This window comes from Myxocyprinus asiaticus, chromosome 44, assembly GCF_019703515.2.
Source record: "Myxocyprinus asiaticus isolate MX2 ecotype Aquarium Trade chromosome 44, UBuf_Myxa_2, whole genome shotgun sequence".
NCBI lineage: Eukaryota > Metazoa > Chordata > Actinopteri > Cypriniformes > Catostomidae > Myxocyprinus > Myxocyprinus asiaticus.
The window spans coordinates 35,644,917-35,672,602 of record NC_059387.1 but is presented as its reverse complement, the minus strand read 5'-3'; the positions used below and the strand labels follow the sequence as shown (position 1 = coordinate 35,672,602).

Here is a 27,686-nt window from a genome sequence, read left to right as displayed (position 1 = left end):
TATTGGCTGCTCTTCTACATATAATGAAAGTGAATGGGCACTGGGACTGCCAAGCTCCAAAATGACCCAAAAAGTCTCATAAATGTAGTCAGAAAGCAAATAGCACTGTGAAAAAAGGAACATGTAAAGTCATTATTTACTGATAGTTTTCCCCTACAGCAAAATAGGAAAAGGGCTACAAAAGTCATATGCATGACAAAAATGGTGCATCGTAATGCTATTGACACCAAACGCCATTGGCTGTCTCGTGACAAAATGCCAATGATGCCAATGGCACCATATTTGATTTGAAAACGACAGTGAAAAATACACGTTTTACTCAGTATTTTTGTTTTATTTTGTATAAAAATGTCAAAATAACCTTAAAAAAAATCTTTACTTAAAGAAGTAGAATGACAGAAGTTTTGTGAGGAGTAAGCTTAAAATAAATAAACTCGCTGTCTTTTTAAATGAAGTGTAAGCATGAAAACAAGTCTGATTATCTTACACAGTTTTCCTTCTCAAGTACATGTATCTTGTTCTAAGGATGTTTAGATGTTTTTACTGGAAAACAAGACTAAAATACTGAATACAAAATGAATTATGAGCTAATTACTTAAATTTAGATTTGATTTGCCACACAAAGCTATCATACAGCTCCAGAAGACTATATTCATATGGACAACAGTTATGGTACTTTTACTGTGCTTTTTTTTGGAGCTTGTTAGACCCACTTTTATTATATGGAAAAATAGAATATTATGTTTCTTAGAAATGCACCTTTTGTGTTCCACTGAAGAAAGAAACTCGGATTTGGAATGATATGAGAGTGAGTAATTTATGGGAGAATTGTCATTTTTGAGTGAACTACCCCTTTAACGCTCTGTGGAGATAAAGCTGAAAAGTCTGAAAAGAGAATGCTGATCCTATTTTATATAATCCCCCACAATTGGCCTGCAAATAACAGGATTATGATGGAATGATGGAATTATGTATGTGAAGAGTGAAGTACAGGGGAACGAGTACTGCCTTTGTGTGCGTGTCATTGAGAAAGCGTTCCTCTACAGCACATCACTCAAACTGTCTGTCGAGAGAGAGTCAGCCTTCATGAGAAGAGTGAAAACATCTGGGCGAACAGAGAGAGGGGTGTGTGTTCCGAAATCTCAGAATGCTCTCTCTGATTTACCATGGAGACGTGTGGAAACAGGCGAGAGTTTCGTGCCAGTGTGGAAACGCTCTCTTTCAGACGGGCCTCCACTGATGACTGCAGTCTGGTACTGTTTTCACAGTTTTCACTGTAATGCTGCTCTACTTACACTGCAAAATAAACGTTCTTTAATGGTAATTTGGAGAACATATGGAGTGAGGAACCCTCTTTTCACCAAGTACCATTTTCATTAAAACGTCTTCAAACAGCGTATTGGTTTCTGGGTTCATAAAGGGGATATTTCAAGTAAAAAAAATTAGGAAAATTGTCATTATTTACTCACACTCGTGTCGTTCCAAACCCATTTTTTTCTTTCTTTGCTCTGTGGCTGTTTTCCATGCAATGACAGTGAAACGGGACGAGTGCAGTCACGTCAATATCAAGTCTCTGGCTACGTTCACACCGCAGGTGAATACGTCCCAAATCTGATTTTCTGCTCAAATCAGATTTTTTAAATGTATATCAGACATTGGCAAAAGCTAACCCTCCTAAACCGATATGCATGCGTATTACCCTGGCTTGTTCATCATTATAATATACATAATTACTATAATTTCATTATAATTAAAATAAGAATTAGCCATTAATAATAGGGCTGCAACTAGCGATTATTTTGATAACCGACTAATCAATGATTATTCGAGCGATTATTCAACTATTCGGGTGATTATTGCAACAATTAATCATTAGTACTTAACCGACAAATTTAGCTTGTGCCTCGAGATAATAGGTTGTAATAAACGTGCATACTAGCAATAAATAGGAAAAAATCATCATTTAATATTACCTCTAAATAGGGCTGGGCGATACATCGAATACTCACGATATAATCGTGACAATTTTGCTGACGATATAAAATTCAACAATATCGCGAATATTGCGATGATTTTAATGAGCATTTAATTTAGCCAATAAGTTTCATAGAGTGCATCAGTAGACTCATTTCACGATCCTGCTATATAATTAATCAAAACAACATCAAACTGTCGACAGGATCATATGTGATTATTAAACTACCAACGGCTCCAATTAAAATACATAATTATCGAGATATATATCATATATCATCAATCTGCTGAAAAAATATCGAGATGTAATTTCTGAAGCCATATCGCCCAGCCCTACTCTAAATGGCAATAACTAAATAACACATGAATTATACTTGAGAGTTTAATTCGGTAAAAAAAGTCACTGCAAAAATCCTACTATAATCAAGTGTTTTTGTCTTGTTTTCCATTTTAAAATATCTAAAAATCCCTAAAACAAGATACATTTGCTTTAGAAGTGACATAATAAGATATTAAGAATTGCATTCAGAGAATATAAGTGTATTTTTTCACTTCTGCCAGTGCAGTAAAGACAAAATACACTTATATTAAGTGTAAATACCGTATATGTTCCTTCCTCAACAACCACATTTTTTATTGTCGATACTGTCGATAACGTCGACTAATCGTTTCAGCCCTAGTTAATGAGATATCATCAAGTTATTGAGAAAAATACTACATTAGCCATAATCAGCCATCAAAATCTTATCAATAACAGAAACTAAATGAAAACATTTTCAATACCTGAATTAAAAATAAAAACTAATATTGTTGGAAAAAACTAGAATTGAACTAAAGTACTTTTTCATAAACCAAAACTAGCTAAAATATTTTTAAAAAATTGTGAAACATTTACAATCTGCATTTATTAAGACATGAAAATGCCATAGAAGTAATATAGCCCTGAAAAATATTTAAACATTTAAATGACATCAGTAAACACTCAGTGTTCCCACTCTTTTCAAGGACAATTTTCCAGGACATTTTATGGGCCCAACAAGTGTCATATTTAAGCAAAAACACACGTGTCCATTTAAATCGTGCTTTTATTTTGGCGTTTCTGTGTTTTTTTGACGATAGTTTTTCACCTCCAGAAAAGCAGTTTGCTCCATGACCCAGTGTGATTATTAATTCCCATAAAGCTGTGTTTTAATTAAATAACTACATAGTCTGCATGTGCTGTGCACTTCAGAGTGATCTCTGTCATCTCACAAACACAAGAGCGTGCGTGACAATCATGATGAGGTGTTTTCAGTGTATGAGCGGCTCTACACATTCATTTTGAAGCGTGCATCACTTGCAGATTATATATTTATTCAATTAAATCAGAGACTTTAGTGTAATTATCACACTAGGACATATCACAATTTTTATTTGATTAATTGTACATTCAAACATGCATTTTCGTCCAAAACTTTTGTCCATTGTTGTCTAAATTCTATAACTCACAGGGATGCAAACTCATGAGGGGTGAAGTTGAGACAATCACTGATCCACGAACATGTTTTCCAGGGTATTTTTTTTTAAAGAATAAGCTAAAAAGCACCAACTTAAGCTATTTTATTGATTCAAGTATAGAAAACGATCTGCACAATTGTGGATTGATTGGTCAAATATTTTTATCTCGTGCGGTGTGCGCTGCAAGCAGTCGTGCACAACAAAGCGGCAGGTTTCTCGTGAATGAGCTTGGAAAGTGGCGGCGTTTCAACTGCCACCTCCATTTTGCCACCTGCCGCCTCTCTCTCTTTTAAAATGAATAGGGAACGTGCGGTGCCAATGTTCCATGTAAATTTACCTTGAGGGTGTAAGCACCCTTAACCTTTGATGTTTTCACAATGCACAGCCGGCGGCAGCGACAAAACGATACGAATTTGTGTATTTGAGTCCTATTCCGAGTCCCGATCGTTTACATGTTTTTTACACGTTGTACATGGAAAAAAACAACTTGCTAGCAACACCGTCAAACCGTTTTATTCTAAAATATTTTCCAGGACATTTAGGTATTTTTCTAATTTTCCATTACTTTTCCATGACTGGAAAACTGCATTGCATAATTCCAGGTTTTCCAGGAAACGTGGGAATCCTGACACTTTAGCGTAGGCAGCAACTAACAAAGAGCGCACACTTAAAAGAACTACACTAAAACAAAAAATGGTGGCGGAGTACTGTTTTAGGTAGCAGGGCTGTGCAACATTCAGAATTTCAGAATTAACTCCCTTTCAACTCACGAGTTGGAATTTGAATTGAATTGGCCACGCCCCACAGGAAGTTGAACTGGAATTGGAATGATAGGAAGTGGAATTTACTGAATTGCAATTCAAATAAATTCAACACAGTCACACTACAGAATTTCATTAGTCCAAGACACATTTTGTGACAAATAATTATGTTTCAGTTTTTTTTACCAAGTATGCCTAATTATTAACTTAGAAACAAAAATGTTCTCTCAAAAAAATAAATAAATATTAAAATCATAAGATTTAGTTGTTGAATTAATCTACTCCATTTTAAGTAAATTAACTGAACTTAAAAGTCCAAAAAGGACAAACAATGCAAACATATTTTTCATGTCCCAGTGCATGCTGGGAATAGGACTGATCCACATAAACATTTTGTTTAGGCCAATTTAAACTCAATGAAATGCATTAATCCAACTCGCTGCTGTGCTAGTTGGTTCGACTTAATCCAAGAATGTTGTAATTATAGAAAAGCTGCATCGCTCCTGAAAGTTTCCAAACTGAAAAACTACAATAAGCAAGTAAATCTTTCAATGAGTTTTTTTTTTTTTCAGCATTGTTTAATTGATCATTTTTTTGTTTTGTTTTTACAGCGTAATGTTTCTGGAAATACTCCATTTGTTATCCATATGATAATGTGAGAACATGTTTCACGTTACACTGAAAATGTTTATTTGTATGTATTATTAAAAAATACAATTAAAAACAGTCATATGAATTTCATTCCATTTTAATTCTACTTCCTTAAATTCAAATTGCATTTCTACATCTTTTTTGCTACCTCATTCTTCAGTTCTGAATGGTGCACAACCCTGTTAGGTAGATGAACTTCTAGTTATTTGTCACCGATGTTACGTCGTCATGGCAACAAAGATGTACTATTAGATATATAGTCAAAATTAATTTTTGTGGTAATCAACATTATGCCACTAAAGCTGTTCATTGAGCTTGACTTGTACTGAACCCGGAATATTCCTTGAGCCTGGGATGGGAGAAAGTATCTGAACAACGAAAAGTCACTCACAACAATCGAATCGAGCACGTCAGGTGACCACTCAGTGCTTGTGTGAGCGTTTTCTGTTGCTTTATCATCACAAACGTCTCCACATTTCTCTTGTTCTACTGACACAGTTCACCCGAAAGCCCAAATCAAATCAAAACACTGACCCGAATCTCCCAGCCCAAGTTACAAATTGCTGGCGTTTGCAGAATGTTACTCCAGCGTCCGCATGACTTTCACATGTGTTACAAAGCGAGATAAAAGTGACGCTCTACTAGGGGAAAGAGTTGTCACAGTAAACACTTTCCTACTCACTGGAAGTCCGGCGTTCCCTACAGGAAGCTCATGGTATTATCGGCATGTGGAATTAATGGGAAGGGTTTTGATTAACACTATGTGCTCTCTGATAGGTGGCTCTGTAATCAAACGTCTTTCCCCGTGGCAACAGTGAGCAGTAATCCAGTCCTCCCCTGACAGACAGACACTTCTGATGTGATACAGGCTTCATGCAGTCATGTGGCCCCGCTGATAACGTGCCCTGACACGGGAAATTAACGGCGAGCTCGCTGCATCCGACGACACACACTCGCAAATTGCTTTTTAACATTGTGCACATGAGCAAATGATACTGTGCTTGGATACGGAGCCCTGAGGAATGATGGAATAATATAATCCAAATAAGACGCTATCACGGGGCATAAACAACATTCGTCAGAGTTAAAGCCTGTTTGATCACATTAGTTCACTTACCGCCTAAATATTCCCAGTTTAAAATATAAAAGCGGTCAAGGTCTTTTCACTCAGTGAAAGTCAACAATACAGACACTTTGGACGCTCATACAAAGAGAGATCTGATTCATAAAAATACAACAATTGTACAAAACCAGTTGAAAACACTGGAATAAAGGCAGATAACTCATGCAAATATCATATACTGTATGTGATATGATTACAGGCTTCAAGACTTTGTAAAAGGAAATTGCAATTCAATGCAAAATAGCTTAAAATATGTAAAGTCTGTTTCTAAAAGTTGTTTAAACATAACACTTTATAATAAGGTTCAATTTGTTAACAGTCATTAATGCATTAGTTTTCTAAAACTAACAATGAACAATCTAAATTAATAGTATTTATTCATCTTAATGTATATCATCATTAGTTCATGTTCGCTCCTATTGCATTAACTAATGTTAACATGCACAAATTGTAATTTTAATAGATGCTGAAATGAACCTAGATTAATACAGTAAGTGCTGTGAAAGTATTATTTTATGTTAACTAACTGTGTTAACTAATGTCAACGAATGCAACCTTATTGTAAAGCAATTAATTGTCAAACGAATAATTGCGATTATGGTGATTAATTGTCTCTTTTAGGGCTTTCACGATTAATTGTCATATAAGTTCTCATATTTCTTTAGGTGCATGTGTGCTTCATACACCTTAAGAAGTCATTTTCACTATCACACCTGGAGTCGCGAGTTTGAATCCAGGGCGTGCTGAGTGACTCCAGCCAGGTCTCCTTAGCAACCAAATTGGCCCGGTTGCTAGGGAGGGTAGAGTCACATGGGGTAACCTCCTCGTGATCACTATAATGTGGTTCTCGCTCTCGGTGGAGCACGTGGTGAGTTGTGCATGGATGCCGCGGAGAATAGCGTGAAGTACGTCTCCGTGGTAACGCCCTCAACAAGCCAAGTGATAAGATGCGCGGATTGACGGTCTCAGACGTGGAGGCTGCTGAGATTCGTCCTCCACCACCCGGATTGAGGCGAGTCACTACGCCACCACGAGGACTTAGAGCGCATTGGGAACTGGGCATTCCACATTGGGGAGAAAAAAAAATAAATAAAGTCATTTTCACATATTTAACTTGAAATATGTAAATCAAATAATAAAATGGTGATATATGATTTCCTTTTAAGGCTTTACAACTATATGAATGACATGAAAAATAAAGTTTTAAATATACAAATATTTCTTAATACTTAAAATATGTCTCTCTTTTTGGTCAACTTTGATTTTTGAAACAAAAACAATAACAATAATATTATTTATTATAATATAAAATATATATTTTAATTATATTTATGTTAGATTATATTTTATAATATTATATTATGCGATAATAAAATATTTCTCTCCTAATTTCTTCATTTTAATTCACACGTTATTCAATGCTCTTTAATTAAACCCATGAGCCCTATTTCTCAAGAAGCAAAAGCTTTGAGATTTTGTTTCATCATTTTATCACTCCACAGAAATGCATCTCCTGTCCTGTGTCACTGCGTGTCATTATTAACACTGCGTTTATGACCAGGAACATTTGCCATTACACAATCGTTAAATTAAAGTAAAACCGGAGCGCTTTGCATTCATTGTCAAAGATTTCGCAGGAGTTTGGCGCTTCCGGACAGGAGCTGCTCTGGTTGACGTCTGCGGTGCGGTTCAGTGACGCTCAGAGTTCAACTGAATAACACACAAACACGCCGTTCATGGCTTTTATATATCCGCTTAAAATTCCTTTATTTGGGAATTAAAACGTGATTGGAATTTGACGTGCACAATAACCGCGATCAAACGATTATTTATTTATTCATTTATTTTTATTTTATCCCCTTTTTCTCCCAATTTGGAATGCCCAATTCCCACTACTTAGTAAGTCCTCGTGGTGGCGTGGTTACTCACCTCAATCCGGGTGGCGAAGGACAAGTCTCAGTTGCCTCCGCTTCTGAGACCGTCAATCACGTGACTCGTTGTGCATGACACCGCGGAGACTCGCAGCATGTGGAGGCTCATGCTACTCTCCACGATCCACACACAACTTACCACACGCCCCATTGAGAGCGAGAACCACTAATCACGACCACGAGGAGGTTACCCCATGTGACTCTACCCTCCCTAGCAACCGGGCCAATTTGGTTGCTTAGGAGACCTGGCTGGAGTCACTCAGCACGCCCTGGATTCAAACTCGCAACTCCAGGTGTGATAGTCAGCATCAATACTCGCTGAGATACCCAGACCCAAAAAAAAAAAAAAAAAAACATTGTATGCTTTAAGAGTTTAGCAGTTAATTACACACTTGGAAGATAAGATTTTAATGCACACATAACCCAATACTGCAGGCCTGATCCTGATCACAACATTTTGATAAATAACATTTGAATGACTCCCAGTGGCAATTTTGGAACAGTAGGTCAATCTTTCAAGAATCTAAATTTCCTTTTGATTCTCAGTCATATGTTTAACAGAGGTGATTTCTGCATTCAGTACAAGTTCATATTCCCTCTCCTCCTGTCGACAATAATCCAATAACAGCATAAACGGCAGTCTTAGCATTACAGATGTACATTAAAAGCATTATGGAGAGTCAGAAGCCTGTCGAGAGGACACTGTAGCGTCTCTTCGTTGTAAACGAGTCACCCACTGACCTGCTGTAATGTAATAAAATCATTCTGATGTCCTGACTGGACCCAATTACCCCTTATATCACTATCAGCCCCTCCTGTGCATAATGTGACCTGAAACCCCGCCAGTGTTCACGACAACATCCACAAACATGGTTTGAGCAATTAACAATCAATCTGGGGCAGTCTACGAGATTTCTGCTGGGACGGCTAGCCGATATATATAAAATATTCACAATATATTTGCAATGATTTCGTTGGCAATATAAAATGAATAAACATTCTGGATAAAATGATTTAATGTGCTTATTTACTTTGCCATTAAGTTTCCTTAATGTTTTTTCTTCCTTCAAAGTGTTTTAAGGAAGCCACTAATTATAGAAATGAGTGGTCGCCAGAAGAAATGGCAAATAACAATTTCTTTATGAGTAAACAAATTACTCAAAAGGGATGACTAAACAGTAACCAAGTGAAGCTGCTTATTACCTACTATCTTAAATGCACAAACATTTTATTATTATTTTTAAGCTTAACTTTCTATTCTAACTTTCTAAGTTTTTGTGTGAAATTGAGTAAATATAATGCTAAATAAAAGTTCATTTAATTTCTATCAATTTTATGTGCATGTCATTTAATATCGCATAAAACTGTGTGATTTCACAAGCCATCTTAACACTGCAAAAGTGGCATGACTGAGTGACTCCAGCCAGGTCTCCTAAGCAACCAAATTGGCCCGGTTGCTAGGGAAGGTAGAGTAACATGGGGTAACCTCCTCGTGGTCGTTATAATGTGGTTCTCGCTCTTGGTGGGGCGTGTGGCGAGTTGTGCGTGGATGCCACGGAGAATACTGTGAAGTACGTCTCCGCGGTAACGCGCTAAACAAGTCACGTGATAAGATGCGCGGACTGATGGTCTCAGACGCGGAGGCAACTGAGATTCGTCCTCCGCCACCCGGATTGAGTCACTACGTCACCACGAGGACTTGGAGCGCATTGGGAATTGGGCATTCCAAATTGGGGAGAAAAATAAATAAATAATAATAATAATGAAGTATAATTACAGTATAACATCCCTTTCTTTTGGACAAACTGTATCCTTCACAGAGAATGCATTGGAACAAAGTGTACGAGCCAACAAAAATAGAAATTATTTATCATTATTTATGAATACTAAAAAGTTTAAATTATTTAAAACATTGGTAACACTTTACAATAAGGTTGTATTCGTTATCATTAGTAAAAACTACAGTATGAACTAACAATGAACTGGGGTGGCTGATATGACAAAAAATCTTATATCACGATATGATTAATTTTATATCACAATAACGATATATATCAAGATGTAGTCATTTTATTTTTGGAAAATCAATACAAATTGGCTTATGTATTAAATAACAATATTGTAATGCCTATTTCTGGATAATACAGAACTAAATGAATTGTATACTTCCCACTATTTCCTCTCTTTATTCGGAGCTCGACAATAGTCAAAGTACAAAAAAACAACAACAACTTCATTTTAAATAATTCTTACCATAATGCTAAATTATGCCACATTTCAGTCTAATATGTTGTTGACTTTCCTCAAGAAATCTGAGATCTTCCCAAAGCAATGCAACACAGAAAAATAATACAAAAGTAAAAACATTTAAATAAAATGATGCTATGAAAATAAACACTTCTTGCACGAAATATCCAAAATTATGCAAACACTTCTGGCAAAAAGAGAAGAGAAAAAAAGGCAGAATTAATACGTAGTGTATCTTTTGGATATCATAAAATTATTATGCGTGCTTCATTTTGAAGAGGCAAAACAGATTACTTGTCGTGCGACACAGTTTGCAGATTACTTTTTTCTGCTCTGTAACAGCTTTTCTAAACCCAAACCATGTCCACACCACACCTGCTTTTAATAACAATGTCCTCTTATTTTCTTGTCTTGTTTGGGAGACGTCCCAAATCAGTCACTTATGAGATTTCATGAAAGTTAGGATGCTGTCTTTGTAGGAAGCAGCCTGTGTAGGCAGTAGACAGCAAGTCAGCTACACAGCTGACTTGTCTTGTAATACTGCAGTCAACTAATGACAGGTTTGTACTAAAGGAAAACATTTTGAAACAAAATAATTCCACGTTTCGACATAAAAAGACAAAACAGCACATTCGAGTCTAGTCATTAAACGTTACGCTTGTTCCAGGGTGGTTTTATTATAATAAACACTCTGTTAATGCAACAGACAGCAGAAATATCACCAAAAATAATGCACAGCATTGCGGAAAAAACAGCAAAAAGCTTGTGTTTTCAGCTTTAATTTGTGGCATGTGGTTATTGACAGTCAGCGCTCAGCAATGCCAAAACTGCTCCTGCCAACTCTGAAAGAGGCTGTTCTTTTCCACGTCTAAGGGAGCGTGTTTTAAAGACTAGCTTTGCTAAAAGGACTCTGTTTGCAGATAGATTAGTACTGGCAGAACCTGAGACGACTTGAGAGCAAATCAAAACAAACTCGCTCTTTGGCACGTGTTCGGGCACCTTAGGGGAAACGCACACCCCGTCCAGTGTGTTTAGCCACCCGGTTGGGTGTTTGGATGGGGGTTATTTATAATAATCATACTATGGTATTAAACTGTGGGTGTGGTAGTTACGGACCAATCAGATATCACTAAACTAATGGGAATAATTCAGTTGTCCATCTGGGTCGCGTCCAGGATCGCACTGAGGTTTGTGCTCACCGCATGACGGGGAAAATTACATTAGGACTTTTTAAGTTTGGGATTCCTGCAATAAAACCTCAAACTCTACAGCAAACACTTCAAGTTTGACTTACAGAACTCTTCTGTGCTTTTGCACATGTTTAGATATGTTCTGTATCTAAGCATAGAAAACTAGTGAAACCAAGTCTGAATGGTAATGGGTTACTTTGGCAGAGTTATGAAAAATATCAACGAACAAACAGCAGCAAACATCCTGCGCTTCTGTTCTAATGGAGCTGAAGAGGATGAAACAGTAAAAGCTGAACTCAAATGTGAATGTGAGGTCAGAATTATCATAAACATCATTTTTATGGAGCTTCTTTCTAATGCCTTTGCTTGTTTTACTGTTGTGTAACAAAATTATTATTTTTATAGCAATCAGGCAGAAAGAAATACAAAGGCTGCTTTGTGCAAGACTACAGTAGATACTGTTCACTCGCATAACATCAAAACCAGTGTCAGAAATCACCTTTTTTTTTATTAAGGATGTGATTTTCAGGGGGCTTGGTTAGCTTAGCGAGTATTGATGCTGACTATCACCCCTTTGAATCCAGGGTGTGCTGAGTGACTCCAGCCAGGTCTCCTAAGCAACCAAATTGGCCCGGTTGCTAGGGAAGGTAGAGTCACATGGGGTAACCTCCTCGTGGTCGCTATAATGTGGATCTTGCTCTCAATGGGGCGCGTGGTGAGTTGTGCGTGGATGCCACGGAGAATAGCGTTAAGTATGTCTCCGCGGTAACGAGCTCAACAAGTCACGTGATAAGATGCACGGATTGACGGTCTCAGACGCGGAGGCAACTGAGATTCATCCTCCACCACCCGGATTGATGGTGAGTCACTACGCCACCACGAGGATTTAGAGCGCATTGGGAATTGGGCATTTTTACCTTTATAAAGGCATATTTTTTTCTAACCATATAAAAACACTGTGTGCCATCCTTTCATGTAAAAAATGTTTAATCAGTTCAATAAAATACATTTACAATCAGAGTAGTTAGGTTATTCCCAATCAAATTTAATTAGCATCAACTAGCCAGACCTAAAATGAAATATATCAGATGACACAAACAAAACAGAAGAATTCATTTGGGGGGCATTTTTGTCAATTTCTGTGGTATTTTTGCCCCGATTCCTTGTTAATTTCTGACCTTGGGCCAAACACATATTCTTTGCAGTAACCCTCTAAGAAAGGGTTGCTAGGGTATTCAGGTGGTTGCTAGGGCATTTCAAGGCTCAAACAAACAGACTAAATTTGTCTGAAAACACCACAGAACTTGAAGTTGAATGGTTAACTTAAAAAGTAGTCTCTGAACATTAAAATCTGAACATCCGAACAACTGCATCATCTTTAAAGGAATATTCCGGGTTCAATACAAGTTAAGCTCAATCAACAGCACCTGTGACAATATTGATTACAACAAAAATCATTTTCGACTCGTCCCTCCTTTTTGTGGTAATCAACATTATGCCACACATGCTGTCGATTGAGCTGAACTTGTACTGAACCCAATATATTTCTTTAAATCGTGTTCAGCAAACTTAAAATTAGTTACGCTTACTAGTTTTAGCTAGTCAGTATATAGGTCTTAAAGAGTCAAACTGCATCAGACTTTTGAGGTCAGTAAAGCCTCCTGATAATATTAAAGATAAGACCAGCACACACCACTGTAGATTTACGGATCTATTAGTACGAGTATCTTATGATGAGATGGAGGCAACAAACCCGGCAGCATTGAAAGAGAAACACACGTGTTACAGGAAACAGCACTTGTGCTAGTCGAGCTCTACACCGGTCATCAGAGCCGTGAGGGAATGAATGCTTTCATGTCTCAAATGGAGCGCTGATGGAGACACCTGTTACTCAAACTACATGAACTACATCCCAACAGTGCCACATAATCTCATCGCCTGTAAGTAGTGGCCTCATCAGAAGAAGACATTCATTTCTACAGCGGGAAAATCACCAGTCAGAGAAAGTGAACCGAGAGGAAAAACATCCCCTTAAGATGTCTTAAGAAGTGTTGAAGTGCCACTTAAAGGAATCTCTGTCATGCAGGTTTGGAACAACATGAGGGTCAGAAAATGATGATAAGATTAGGTTGACTAACGCTTCATTAGGAAAGTTCATAAGTTGTACAGAAAACAGGACTTGCAGAAAAGTCCAGTTTGTCCCATTTCTGTCCTGCTGTACTCGTTCCACCATGTGATCCATAATGTGGCCGAGGGGGCAATTCTATTATCAAGACACTAATGAGAAACACAAGAAAGCTGCAGTGAATTCCCAGCCTCCTCCAGGTCAGAGAGTCATACCTGCTGTCATCTATTCTCATTGAAAGCGTGTGTATCAGGGCGTTCAGTCGCCGCCCGCGAGGGTTCTGCCGCTTTCACCAGCTGCGTGTTCTAGAAGCGCCTGGCACCAACCAAATGAAAAAGAGCAATATATCGCCACTGCCTTGACCTCGCTGGAAGTGAAATAGAATTAAATAGATAAGAGCTGTCATATATTGTGGAGGGTGAACTATTGCAGACTGACTTTTCACGGTTATATGAGCTTCACGTATTCATTAATGCGTAGCGTAGTGGCGTTTGGGTCAGCGCCGGCCCGCAGCACCTGTGAGGAGGGTCACGGTCACTGGGCCGCTGGAATGAAGGAAACATCACGCTTTTAACTCGGGTTTGATGTTTTAAAGTCACACACTGCAGAAATTCCTTTTCATACTCAGTATTTTTTTTTTAAAGATACATTTCTTGAGATTGTAGGAATGCACCGATATCAACATTTTTGGACGATACCGATTTTAACACAAAACCTAGAGGCCGACACCGATACCACATGCCTTATTTTGTCATCAGATCACTGTTTTGCTCACAAATTATGTTTTAAAAATATACAAAGAGGTACAAAAGCTTTTTATTGTTCTAACAATAAATAATCTGCATTGAACACAACATGCCTGAATTTTAAAGTGAGCCACAATGAAAGATAAATGGAAGTTAAAAAGGTTATTTTGTACTTCTAAAACATTTTTGCACTTCTGTTTTTGCAGTTCAAAACAACAGAACTCACATTTTACATGTTTGTACAGTATATAATAGAACATTACAAATGCATGTTATGCATATGTCCGTGGAAATATAAATGACATCATGGAAATACAAAACATTTTAACCAAAGGAACAAAACCGGCTATGAAGTTGTATCGTGGTGTTATGGATAATAGATATTGACATCCAGGTCGCTAGAGGGCGCCGCTTGCTTCCACAATGCTGACTGAAGCGCTGAATGCATTCTATTTTTAAATGCAGCCTTTCACGCTTTAGTAATTGTGCAAGACCATATTGCGATCAGGGGCGCAACTACACATTTCCGAGCGAGTATGCAAAAGTAAATGTTGTGCCCCATGTACCTCTCAAGCAAGGGGGGGGGGGTCATCCATTATATACATTGGGGGGGGGTGATGTTGGAGGGGTCAAGGAGACTGCTTATAATGGGGGGGGATCGAGGAGGACAATTATAAGTGCTGAGCGCTTGGATTGTATGTTGGAGGGGTCGAGAAGGCCCACCTTTGCACCACCTTTAGTGAGCCGTTGGCGCCCCCCTTTACATGGTGCCCCTATGCATTGCATACCTTGCATATATAGTTTTTGCGCCTCTGATTGCGATTTCAACCTTAACTCAATTAATTGTGCAGCATTAATGGATACATACCAATGTCTCAGAAGTCAAAGTTTGCTGATTTCAAAGCATTTTGGATGGTTTTACCTCATCATGTAGCCTATAGGTAAGTGCTGCTTTCACAACTGTAACATCTGTAACAATATTTTTTCCTCATTAATGTGAGAACCCTTCTACATTCTGTGGCATTCTGTACATCATAATGTCTGGATTGTACGTTTGAATTCACAGAGTTTTTACAAAATGTGTCTAATTAATTATAACTGAACTATTGATTTTTCATATTGCGTTTTCATGCTTAAAACCAATTTGCCGGTGGGTTTAATTTGGTCAATAATTGGCTGATAAATATCGGCGGCCGATACATCATAATTGCATGTTTATGATTAGTTGATCTTACCGTGATTATCTGAGATAACTCTGATTATTGTGGTTTTCAAACTCCAATCACATTTTACTAGCCAAATAAGGGAATTTTATGTGAATATAGAAATGCATGAACAAATGCATGTTTTTTTGTAAGTGTTTTTTTACACAGAATCTCCAAAGTAAATGTAAATATGAATGTAAAGTTGATCAAGACTAAAGTTGACCAAAAGATATTTCAAGTATTTACATGATGAAACTGACTTCAGTTGTAAGTGTCTCACTGGAACACAGATTTGTGCTTTTTTTCTAGAAAAGGAGGGACGAGTCGAAATTAATTTTTTTGTAGAAATCAACATTATGCCACAAATGCTGTCGAATGAGCTTAACTTGTATTGAACCCGGAATATTCCTTTAATCGTCAGCCAAATTTCATAGTCGTGACAGACCTACTTCAGAAGCAAAACGACATAAGACATTAAGTCTTGTTTTCAGAGAAATCTAACAAAAAAAAAAATGATTTGTCAATTTGGAAAGAAACTTTATCTTGACTCAAAGGGAAAAACAAGTTTACAAGTTTAAGGTTAAAGGACAGACCTTTAAGGATGTCTAGATATTGTTACTGAAAAACAAGATAAAAATACAAATATTTTGCACTGCAGACGTAAATGACAGCAGCATTATCGAGTCGCAGGAAACAGACCGATATGCAGCAGCTTGACTAATTGCCCCCAATTCAGGCAACCAGTGAGATGCAGCGTCCCCTCAGCAGGGCCCTACAGAGAAAACAATTTCACATTCAAATGCAGTCGCTCTGTTTCTCCGGGAGACGTGACTTAAGCTCGGAGAATCTCCATGCGTGTAGGTTGCATGCCCTGCTTCCGGCCCCAATTGAACCTTCAGCAACCTCACAATGTGTCAACATAAATCAATTTGCTGCAGGAGTACACAGCTCTCTTCCTTCTTAAGACTCGCTGTCAGGTCATTTCTCTGAGAAGCGTTCTTACGTGCCGGTGGAGGCGAGGTGAAATTAGCCTCGCAATTAATTCTGTACCTGCCGTGGAGACGGGCGGCCGTGGCACTGCGTGGTTAGGCATCAGATTTAAGAGCGAGTGTCACTGCTGCTGCTTCTAATGGAAAAGTTTATTAGGGTGTGACAAAGAGCCTCGTTTACCGCCGTAAGGAGAGCGTGGCACATTTGCATGGGAGTCATTTAAGCAAACACACAGCGTACCGCTATAATGCTTGTCTTAATAACAGTTATAACTTACAAAACCCCTAGTTCCTGAAATTGTTGAGCATACGTCTGAATCTGTAATCCTCGAGTGAGTGTAAAATGGTTTGGCTTTGCTGAATTATATCTTGATATTTTTCAGCAAATTGACGATATTCAATATACATATCGATAATTAGGGAGATTAAAATATAATCATTTTTATTGATTTGCACGTTTATGTGTATATTTAACATACAATCATACATGGAAGCTTAATACAAATTGTATTTACCTTCATATATTTTTACTAAAACATTTTTCTTCATGAATGAACAAGGTGTGCAAAAACGACTTATTTTTGGGAAACCAGATGAATATTGCATCATACTAAATTATTACTGTAGAACCCCGTCAATTTTATTATTATAATATAATACTGAATTATTATTATGTTCAGGAAAAGATAAATTAATATATTTCTGTCCTATTAACTTCACCAGGGGCTTTTATTATGAAACAGGAAGTGCAATGTTTGTTTGACAGTTATGAGTTTCACTTCTTGTGAACCGCTGTCAAACTCTCCTTTACTGTTCTGCGTTTGTAGATTTGTATAATAACTTTATAGCGGTTACTGATGTTTGGAGTTGCACGAATGCTTGAACCTGCCGTTCTTCACAATGCAGGTGAACTGCGCTAAAAACACGAGCCGCCGCCGCCCCTGCATATGCACACAGATCAGTGCATCGTCAATTAATTCTGAAGCGCATATAGACCATGTTTATCGGTCTTTAATCGCAGCCGTTGGAAGTTTAATAATCACATATGATCATGTCGACATTTGATGTTGTTTTGATTAATTATATAGCAGGATCGTGAAATGAGTCTACTGATGCACTCTATGAAACTTAATGGCCAAATTAAAGGCTCATTAAAATCATCACAATATTTGCGATATTGTTCAATTTTATATCATCAGCAAAATTGTCACGATTATATCGTGAGTATTCGATGTATCGCCCAGCCCTAGATTAGATATATACACACACAAGTCTGTGATAATGTGTCGTGCACAACTCAAACTAGAATTAAACTGCACGTTTTTAAGTCCCACAGAAAGAATCGATGGATTTGCTAATTAAATATTTGAAAGGCATTCCATTGTTTTGTTTAGACGTTAAAAGTTATTGCTATTTGCTTTTTTATCATTAGAAAAGACAGTAGACGCCGAGCCTCTATTTTGTGGAAACACAATGACACGTAACAACAAAACGAACTGTGATTGGTCGTTTACATGTCTCAGAGGCTTCTTAATATGCGAGCAGGCGTTTTACAAAACAAATCAGCCAAACGGGAAAATTTATCGGCCAATGCAGAAAATGTAAATATACCAAATAACAGGGAGCCTGGGTATCTCAGCGAGTATTGACGCTGACTATCACCCCTGGAGTCGTGAGTTTGAATCCAGAGCGTGCTGAGGTAACCTCCTCGTGGTCGCGATTAGTGGTTCTCGTTCTCAATGGGGCGTGTGGTAAATTGTGCGTGGATCACGAAGAGTAGCATGAGCCTCCACATGCTGTGAGTCTCCGCGGTGTCATGCACAACGAGTCACGTGATAAGATGCGCAGATTGACGGTCTCAGAAGAGGAGGCAACTGAGACTTGTCCTCCACCACCCGGATTGAGGCGAGTAACCGTGCCACCACGAGGACTTAAGTAGTGGGAATTTGGCATTCCGAAATAGAAAATAAACAAATAAAAAAAAAAAACACCAAATAACAGCTAATTTTCGGCCGCTTGTATGTAAATGACAACAGGTTTTTCATTTTTGGGCGAACTATCCCTTTAAACATCAATCATTTCGGTTTTCTATAATGCTTTATGGAAGAATTTCCACAGATCAACAAGCATTTTATTTTTAATTTAAAGGTTGCATGTTTGTATCTCTAAACCTTATAAATATGCAAATCAGGCAGAGCTCTGAAACGTCTGAGTGAAAGCTCGCACATTCCCACAGGAAATAAAGAGCGACAAATTTCCCAAAAGACTCCAGTGAATCTCAAAAGTGTCACGATTATCAATGAAAATATTTAAGACTGTGTAGTTCACAACGAGTCGTAAGTCAGCTTCTGTGCTAATAAAATGTGACTTGCGTACAAGTCTCAGACTCGAGTTTCCAGTTCTAGTCGTCGATTTTACCTTACCATTAAAATATGTTAAACTGCCGTAGCAGGGGTCCGTCTGGCCATTGACATGACAACGTTTATCAAAGTCGCTGCAATGACTGTGGCCCTGAATACTCACTGTAATAATGAATCAAAGAGACACAATGATATAGGAACTGTCCCTTTATATCCATCATGAGGAGTGTAGCCTGTTTTCACTGTCATCATGATCTAGAATAAGCTCATTCATTATAACACCCAGCTAGTGTTGTCACGGTACCAAAATTCAGTAATCAAAACAGGTACCAGTGAAATTTCACGGTTCTGGATACCAATTTTGGTACCACAGCAAAAATATGCTAATATGACAATGTGCTATTGAACACACTCCTTTAGCCTAATTAAAAAGTTACATTTCAATGCAAATAATAAATTAAAATAAATGCATGTTTTCTTCAAGTGTTCCTCAATCAAGGATGCATTGCTTAAGAGTTTTTAAGTAGCGCCCTACTGAAATCTGTTTTATTATTTACCAAATCATGTTTTCCTTTTAGTTATAATTATTATTACTATTTTCCAGAACTCCATGTTTTAGAGTTTAATTTAATTTCATGTTAAATTTTGTGTTTCATATTACTGATGTTTGTGCATGTGGTCATTTTTAAATGTTATGTTTTCAATTGTATTACTGTGAGCACTTGGGTTGTTTTAAATCCTTTATAAATAAAGTTGAGATTTGATTATATAAATATATATTTTACATGTGCTGCGTGGTTCACAGTAGATTAGTGCTCTGCTCTGTCATCTCATACAACATGTCGTGAATGATTCTCAATATGGATGTGCAGTCGGATTTATACATTCATTCAAAGTGCGCAGCTCTTCCACAGTAAGATTGAAGCCTTTAGCATGTCATGATTTTAATTTGATTAATTGTCCAGTGTAAGAAGTAGCATAGCACACACGCACAATGAGTATTTTTAATCAGTCGTATGTCAGTCATATTGCGCGCTGGTGCTCAATACTACCGGTACTGCAGAAACATTGGTATCGTTACATCTTTTTTATTTTAGTATCGACTTGCTAACAAAGTACCGGTACTTTTGACAACACTACACCCAGCACTATGAGCTTTACCACAATCATAAACCTGACTCAAGATCAGCCGATGGTTTGAAGGTCTTTTATGGGGTTGTTGAGCAGCGAGTGCAGCTGCAATGCTCCAATATTTCTCCTGTAGAGGTTTTGCATATAAACAAGCAATCTTGAGTTTCACATTAGCGTATTCTGAGCCATAGACTCGACTAACCTGATGGTACCGAGAGGTCTGATGACGGTTTCTGATTGGTGTTCATCTGCACCCAGTCAAAGTCGTCATCTTTGCCTTGACTGTAGCCGCACTCCGTATACGACTTTTCCGAGAGACAGTCATCTACAGAGAGGAGAAGAGAGATCAGTGCTTGTTTACAACCTCAAAACAGCATTATATACTTGTGACTGATTTTTCATATTGTATTATAAATTAACCAATATTTGGTCATTTTGAGATTATCTGTATCAGTACCTGTCAGCCTACCAACAACCTTGCCAAAAGATAGTAAACAAAATCTTTCTGAATATTTTTTACATTTTGAGTAAATATTGTAAATCAACTAAATATATTTATTTTACACAATTATGCCATTGTTAAATTGAGCATTTGGGTGTTTCTTCAACTTTGGACAATTTCATGTCCCAGATGTTTTTATTAAAACAAATGTTGGTTTGTTTGTTTTTTGTTATATGAAGATGCATTAAAACTGACTTTGAAACTTTTATTATTATTATTATTATTATTATTATTATTATTATTATAGACTTTTAGAATTGTATAATACAATATTAATATATTTCAGTCGTGCACTTTCACTTTAAAACCCTCTGGCTTTTATTTTGACAGTCGGAACACTCCAGGAAGTCCTGTAAGTGTCTGTTTGTAGGCTAGTTCACAGTAGTTTAATTTGCTTCTTATTTAGATTCTGGTATAATGCTCCACCTTTGCCATTCTCGATGCATGGTAAAAGCAAACAGAATTATTGAGCATCTACAGTTGAAGTCAGAAGTTAGCCAAATACATTTAAACTCAGTTTTTGACAAATCCTGATTTAATTGTAGAAAACATTCCCTGTCTTAGGTCAGTTAGGATCACTACTTTATTTTAAGAATGTGAAATAATAGTAGAGAGAATGATTTATTTCAGCTTTTATTTTTTTCATCACATTCCCAGAGGGTCAGAAGTTTACATACACTTTGTTAGTATTTGGTAGTATTGCCTTTAAATTGTTTAACTTGGGTCAAACGTTTTGGTTAGCCTTCCACAAGCTTCTCACAATAAGTTGCTGGAATTTTGTCCCATTCCTCCAGACAGAACTGGTGTAACTGAATCAGGTTTGTAGGTTTGTAGCTCGCACACGCTTTTTCAGTTCTGCCAACAAATTCTCTATCAGATTGAGGTCAGGGCTTTGTGATGGCCACTCCAATACCTTGACTTTGTTGTCCTTAAGCCATTTTGCCACAACTTTGGAGGTATTCTTGGGGTCATTGTCCATTTGGAAGATCCATTTCTGACCGAGCTTTAACTTCCTGTCTGATGTCTTGAGATGTTGCTTTACTATATCCACATCATTTTCCTTCCTCATGATGTCATCTATTTTGTGATGTGCACTAGTCCCTCCTGCAGCAAATCACCCCCACAACATGATGCTGCCACCCCCATGCTTCACGGTTGGGATGGTGTTCTTCGGCTTGCAAACCTCACCCTTTTTCCTCCAAACATAACGATGGTCATTATGGCCAAACAGTTAAATATTTGTTTCTTCAGACCAGAGGACATTTCATCTTTTGTCCCCATGTGCACTTGCAAACTGTAGTCTGGCTTTTTTATGGCGGTTTTGGAGCAGTGGCTTCTTCCTTGCTGAGCGGCCTTTCAGGTTATGTCGATATAGGAATCGTTTTACTGTGGATATAGATACTCGTCTACCTGTTTCCTCCAGCATCTTCACAAGGTCTTTTGCTGTTGTTCTGGGATTGATTTGCACTTTTCGCACCAAGCTACGCTCATCTCTTGGAGACAGAATGCATGTCTTTCCTGTGCGGTGTGATGGCTGTGTGGCCCCATGTTGTTCATACTTGCGTACTATTGTTTGTACAGATGAAAGTGGTAACTTCAGGCGTTTGGAAATTGCTCCCAAGGATGAACCAGACTTGTGGAGGTCCACAAATTTTTTTCTGAGGTCTTGTCTTATTTCTTTAGATTTTCCAATGATGTCAAGCAAAGAGGCACTGAGTTTGAAGGTAGGCCTTAAAATACTTCCACAGGTAAATTAAGTGTATGTAAACTTCTGACTTCAACTGTACATCTGAGATGTTGTCCGTGTGGAGCGCTCACATATTGTGCACTGCTCTGAGAGCTGAAAATTGCAGTAAGCGCATCACCAACCTGCACCTGCCATGTATGTGTGTCAACAGAGCCGTGCCATTCACTAACGCAAGTGGCTTTCAATAAATGCACAACTCATATGGACTACTTGAATGGTTCTTTTATGTCATTTTTTGAGCTTGACATTGATGACCATGACTAACACACAGTATTGGATTTGGATCGGGCTCGTCGGACCAACACACGATATTTCTAAAACCTCAGTATCAGAGCTGATACCGATCCAGGTGCATCCCTATTTCAATATTAAATAAAAATTGTTACGTTTAAAACTATGATCATCTAAACAAAGAGTGAAATAAACTAAAACCATTTCAATATTTATTGAAAACGTTTTCTATTGATTTTTCAAAAAATTGCCATTGTCCCAAAGTTGTGGCGTCATTTCCACCACACCAAACAATTTTGCCCATAATAATTAGTTTAGTGTTAGGGTTAGTGTTTAGTGTAAAGTTAGTGTACTTGCTAACCAACTGGACAAAAGTGTCCGTGAAGAGCATGCTTGAGATGAAATAAAGACAAAGCATCAGTTGTGAGCAGATTATTGTAAGCAGAAAGCTGTAATTGTGCCAGAAAGTGTGAAAATATCATATAATTGTGTGTATTATGGATATATAAATTGTTATCTCAGAAATTAGCCTTAGCAAGACAAAGGAGTCAGATATTTAATTTGAAAACCATTAAAATGTAATTTCCAGAACAGAATTCTATTAAACACAATACAGAATTTGAGATGTGCTGGAAATGAATTTTCATGACTTGAATGACATAAATCTCTTGTGATGCATGAACACACACTGTTGGACATTGCTAGAAGACACATTAAATCAACTAGTTTGTTTCTAGAAGTCCACAGTGCTAAAAGAGCCGATGTTGAAGAAACACCCATATACAGTGTTTATCAGTATTCAGCCACTCTGTCAAAATTAGCCATTGAAAAACGCATTTCAGTTGATCACTATTACAAAAGTGAAATAAAGAGTGAGAATATTCAAGCAGATTGAGACTTTTATGGACTCTGTCACAGAGACAAATTAAAGCTGCATACGTGCTAATTAATATAATTCCTGCACTGCAGGTTCCCACGCCACCGTAATCAATGCCAATCAAATAATGACTTCACAGCAATCAGAACAATATCACTGTTTTCAAACGGGCACATATTCACTGTTGCAAAGTGCACAGATGTAAAACAATGACCACATATTGGCCTGTCAGCATGCAAACGCATTCACACAACGTAGTATAACTCATACAACGCATTCTCACTTATTTTCATCTTGTAAGCATGTTGTGCAGGACACAACGGTAAAATAGAATACAAAACTGTTGACTTCAACACCCAGGAGAGATGCTCAAATATTGTTCCCTCAGCATGACATTCTGTAAATTGGATGGCGGAATTGAGGCGCCAATATCAACATTCAATCCTGGAAGGCAGAAACACATTTCAGTGTTGTGATATTTGTCTAAAATTCCAAGGATAAATCCCTTTTTTGCATCCATGCAATGCATACACCTAGGAGCGATGAATCCTGCTTCGAATAAGTGTGATTCAATAATTCCATGAATATAAGGAGTACATTTATTTCAGGGCACCTCAGGCTTTGACACCTTGTCAGGATTTGAAGGTGTTCGGTAATTCAAGTGCTCGTAATGGGCAGGAAACTGTCATCGCCTACAAGAATACGACAACAGGAGGTACAGCACGTCTCTCATGTCTTCTCTTTTATTCTGACAGCATTTTCAGCTCCCTGAAGTGAAAAGGATACGCCACGATTCACATGATCAACTACATTTCCTAAACAAATATCAGTATCATCTGGCAGTAAGTGAAATCTGATGTGTTTGGTTGAGGGATTTGCCTTGATCTCTGTATGTGTCGCTGTCTAGATGACAATCGCTCGAGAGTAAATTTGAGCGTGTGACACTTTGTTTGTTGTAGTTTTTATAACATGGTTCAACTTGGACATGCTGTGTAAGAGCAAACTATAATACTGCAAATGATGCCGCTGGCTCTTCTAAACAGATATATAATGTACTGATATTAAGTAGATGATCTCACACACACACACACACAAACAGCAGGTGTTCTTCCTCTAAATATTCTTAGGTGGTCTTCCTCCTCTGCAGTAGACCTATGTTTATGTATTTTATTAATTATGTATGAGTGTTAAATCACTTGTGGCGTTATCAGAACACATAGACTCCATCGGAGGCGTCCTGCTGAATATAGTCACATCAGCGTCTCTCTCCACTAGCGAGGTTTAGACTCGCCGCCACGCGATTGCATCACAACATGGGGGACGTAAACATGCACCATGTGCTTATGAGTTTTGAAGCTCTGCCATCACAGAAGGGAGACGACTTTAAAAATGAACATCAAATCTGTCAGGATTGCCGCTCTTTTCAAGGCACAGTGTCACTGTGTAAAAACACAGACATTTTATTTAATTAAATTTCATCATCAAAAATGGTTTTGCAGTTAACACCATGGCTGGGAAACTGCACTGCAAAATTCCAGGTTTTCCAGAATTTCTAGGAGTTTGCCAGTGGGCTTCTCTTTGATATCCACAGAAAACATTCCTCTCAGAATATTCCAGATGGGACACTGGGTGTGCAATTTTTTCAGTCATATCACGCTCCTTTGCGGGTGAATGTCGGGCTCATATTTCACACCAAAATTACAAGAAAGAATGAAACCATTCTTTTGCATAGGCTAATGAGAACTAGTAGGCTAATGAGAATTTTGGGGGGAAATGTGCTTAATTGTCATGAAAATAATGTAAAAAAAATCTAAAATCCAACCCAGTCTCATGACAAGATGTACAGTAACAATAGTAGGAGATGGCAAAACTCCTCCAAAAACTAAGACTTTTACTCGCATAGAAACAATTAAGCAAACCAACCAATGATTTTTCATACTAATAGTACGAGATGGCGAAATCATAAGAAATCATACTGGGGGCTTGGGTAACTCAGCGAGTACTGATGCTGACTACCACACCTGGAGTCACGAGTTTGAATCCAGGGTGTGCTGAGTGACTCCAGCCAGGTCTCCTGAGCAACCAGATTGGCCCGGTTGCTAGGGAGGGTAGAGTCACATGGGGTAACCTCCTCGTGGTCGCTATAATGTGGTTCTCGCTCTCAATGGGGCGTGTGGTAAGTTGTGTGTGGATCGTGGAGAGTAGCATGAGCCTCCACATGCTGTGAGTCTCCGCGGTGTCATGCACAACGAGTCACGTGATGAGATGCACGGATTGACGGTCTCAGAAGTGGAGGCAACTGAGACTTGTCCTCCGCCACCCGGATTGAGGTGAGTAACCGCGCCACCATGAGGACCTACTAAGTAGTGGGAATTGGGCATTCCAAACTGGGGAGAAAAGGGGATAAAAAATAAAAAGAAATTTAAAAAAAGAAATCGTACGAGTTGGCATGCACAAAAACGTTTTTCATACTGATAGAACAAGATGGAGAATAAATAAATGTTCTAATGAACTAATATTACACAATGGCAAAATAATAAGAATTAATAAAAGTTAGATCGTACAAACATTTACTACTTTTACTCCCGTAGAGATAAATAAATGACCCAATGCATAATTTTTCGTACTAATAGTACGAGATTGCAAAAAGAAATCGTAAGAGTTGGCTCGTACAAAAACGTATAACTTTTACTCCCGTAGAGATAAATAAACAAAGTAACGATTTTTCATAACACTGATACGAAATGGAAAAATCGTAAGAAAAACTATGAGTTGGCTCGTACAAAAACGTACAAAAAAAGTTAATTAACCAATTTTCCTAAGTTTAACCCTTAACCTGAAATTAACAATAAAGTCTAACCCATACCCAAACCTAATAATGATTTTTAGTAGGACAATCACTGTTGTGTACCACAGAAGAAAAAAAGATCAGGGTTATAAACCACGTTCTTATGATTTTTCCTAAATTTAACCCCAAACGTAAACCTTAACCTAACCATAAACCCCTAAACCAAGGGTGTCCAAAGTCCGGCCCATGGGCCATCTGCGGTCCTCCGACTGCTCGATGTTGCCCGCGTGAGACTTTGGAAATAGAACAGAATTAGACCCGCTATGGAGAAATTATATGAAATTCATATTCTGGGCACTGGAAGTCGCCATCACGTGCAGCTGCTATTAACAGCGCATCGTCTCCACTAGTGCGTCATTTGCAAGTAGAAAGAATGATGCACTTATTAAAGGACTGACATCATGATAGATACTTTACTCCTGTACTTGTTCTTGTTCAAATGTCCGGATACATCACATCATACAACAGAGTAGAGCTGCTGTTGTGCGAGCGGCTGAACAGAGTTTGAGCGCGCACAGAGCAAACTCATTCAGAACGTCCTCTGTAGCACTGGGAAGTATACTGTAATTAATTGCTTCATTCTGATATTGAAACAAGAAAAATGATTCACAAGCTTCCCAGCGCCATTTGAGTGAGGACACACTGTAGAAGAGAGCGCTAAAAACACTTGCACATCTGTGCCTGATGCGCGTGCTCAGCTTGCACATGCACGTCTACAAATTAAAATGAAGCGTGATCATTTTGATCAAATTAAAATCATATTTGTAACGCAAGTAACAACAGAACAGAAGTTATAATTGCATAGCTGTAAACAGTAATTCCTTGTGATGGGTCACACCCAGCACTCAGTAGCCAATATGTTATTTGCAGTGCCACTGAATGGACGTCAAAAAGACAAAAATGTGAATAATTGAGTATAATATTTTGTATAAGATGCATTGTATAAGTGTTCTTTGTGAGTGAAATACCCTATTCTTTATTTACATGTAGGGCCTACACAAGCATTCAATAGAGCACAAATTATGATGAAAACTTGCATAATATTAAGCGTACAATATAAAGATTATGCACAGTGGCAAACTAGTAGCTTCTAGCCATTTTTGAAATTATTACAGCGATGCGGCCCATTTTTATCTGCATTTGGCCCCCGACCGAAAAAGCTTGGACACCCCTGCCCTAAAACCTTGATTTTAATAGTAAAATAACTTCTGCGTACCACGGAAGAAAGAGAAACATCAGGGTTCGGAGCGAGACAAGGGAAGCGTATTACAGGTTATTGACATACAGCTGTACATCAGTCATTTGCATTCTAAAAATAAATCTGGCATGAGTAACCACGTGTTCACAGACGTTTCCTTTCTTGAAATAAATAGCTGGATAGGAGGCTAAAATGTGACGTCTGTATTGTGTGAATTTGAAATTCTGTTTGTTGATTAGTTGGTCACTTTTCGTACAAGCCATGTCATTTGCTTTCTCACAAATTATTGTTGTCATGAGACTACATAGAAAAAAAATCGTAGGCTTTATTTTCTATTAAGTTAAGTTTTTATT

The 27,686-nt window shown here is 37.9% G+C and overlaps 1 protein-coding gene across 10 annotated transcripts in view; it reads right to left on the bottom strand.

Moving 5' to 3' along the window:
• Positions 1–27,686, bottom strand: part of LOC127434615 (receptor-type tyrosine-protein phosphatase mu-like) — a 316,778-nt gene that overhangs the window by 214,128 nt on the left and 74,964 nt on the right. For all 10 annotated transcript variants that reach the window (XM_051687456.1, XM_051687457.1, XM_051687461.1 and 7 more), the window contains exon 2: positions 20,133–20,255. In XM_051687456.1, coding sequence (XP_051543416.1) covers positions 20,133–20,255 — 123 coding nt within the window. The remainder of the gene's footprint in view (positions 1–20,132; positions 20,256–27,686) is intronic.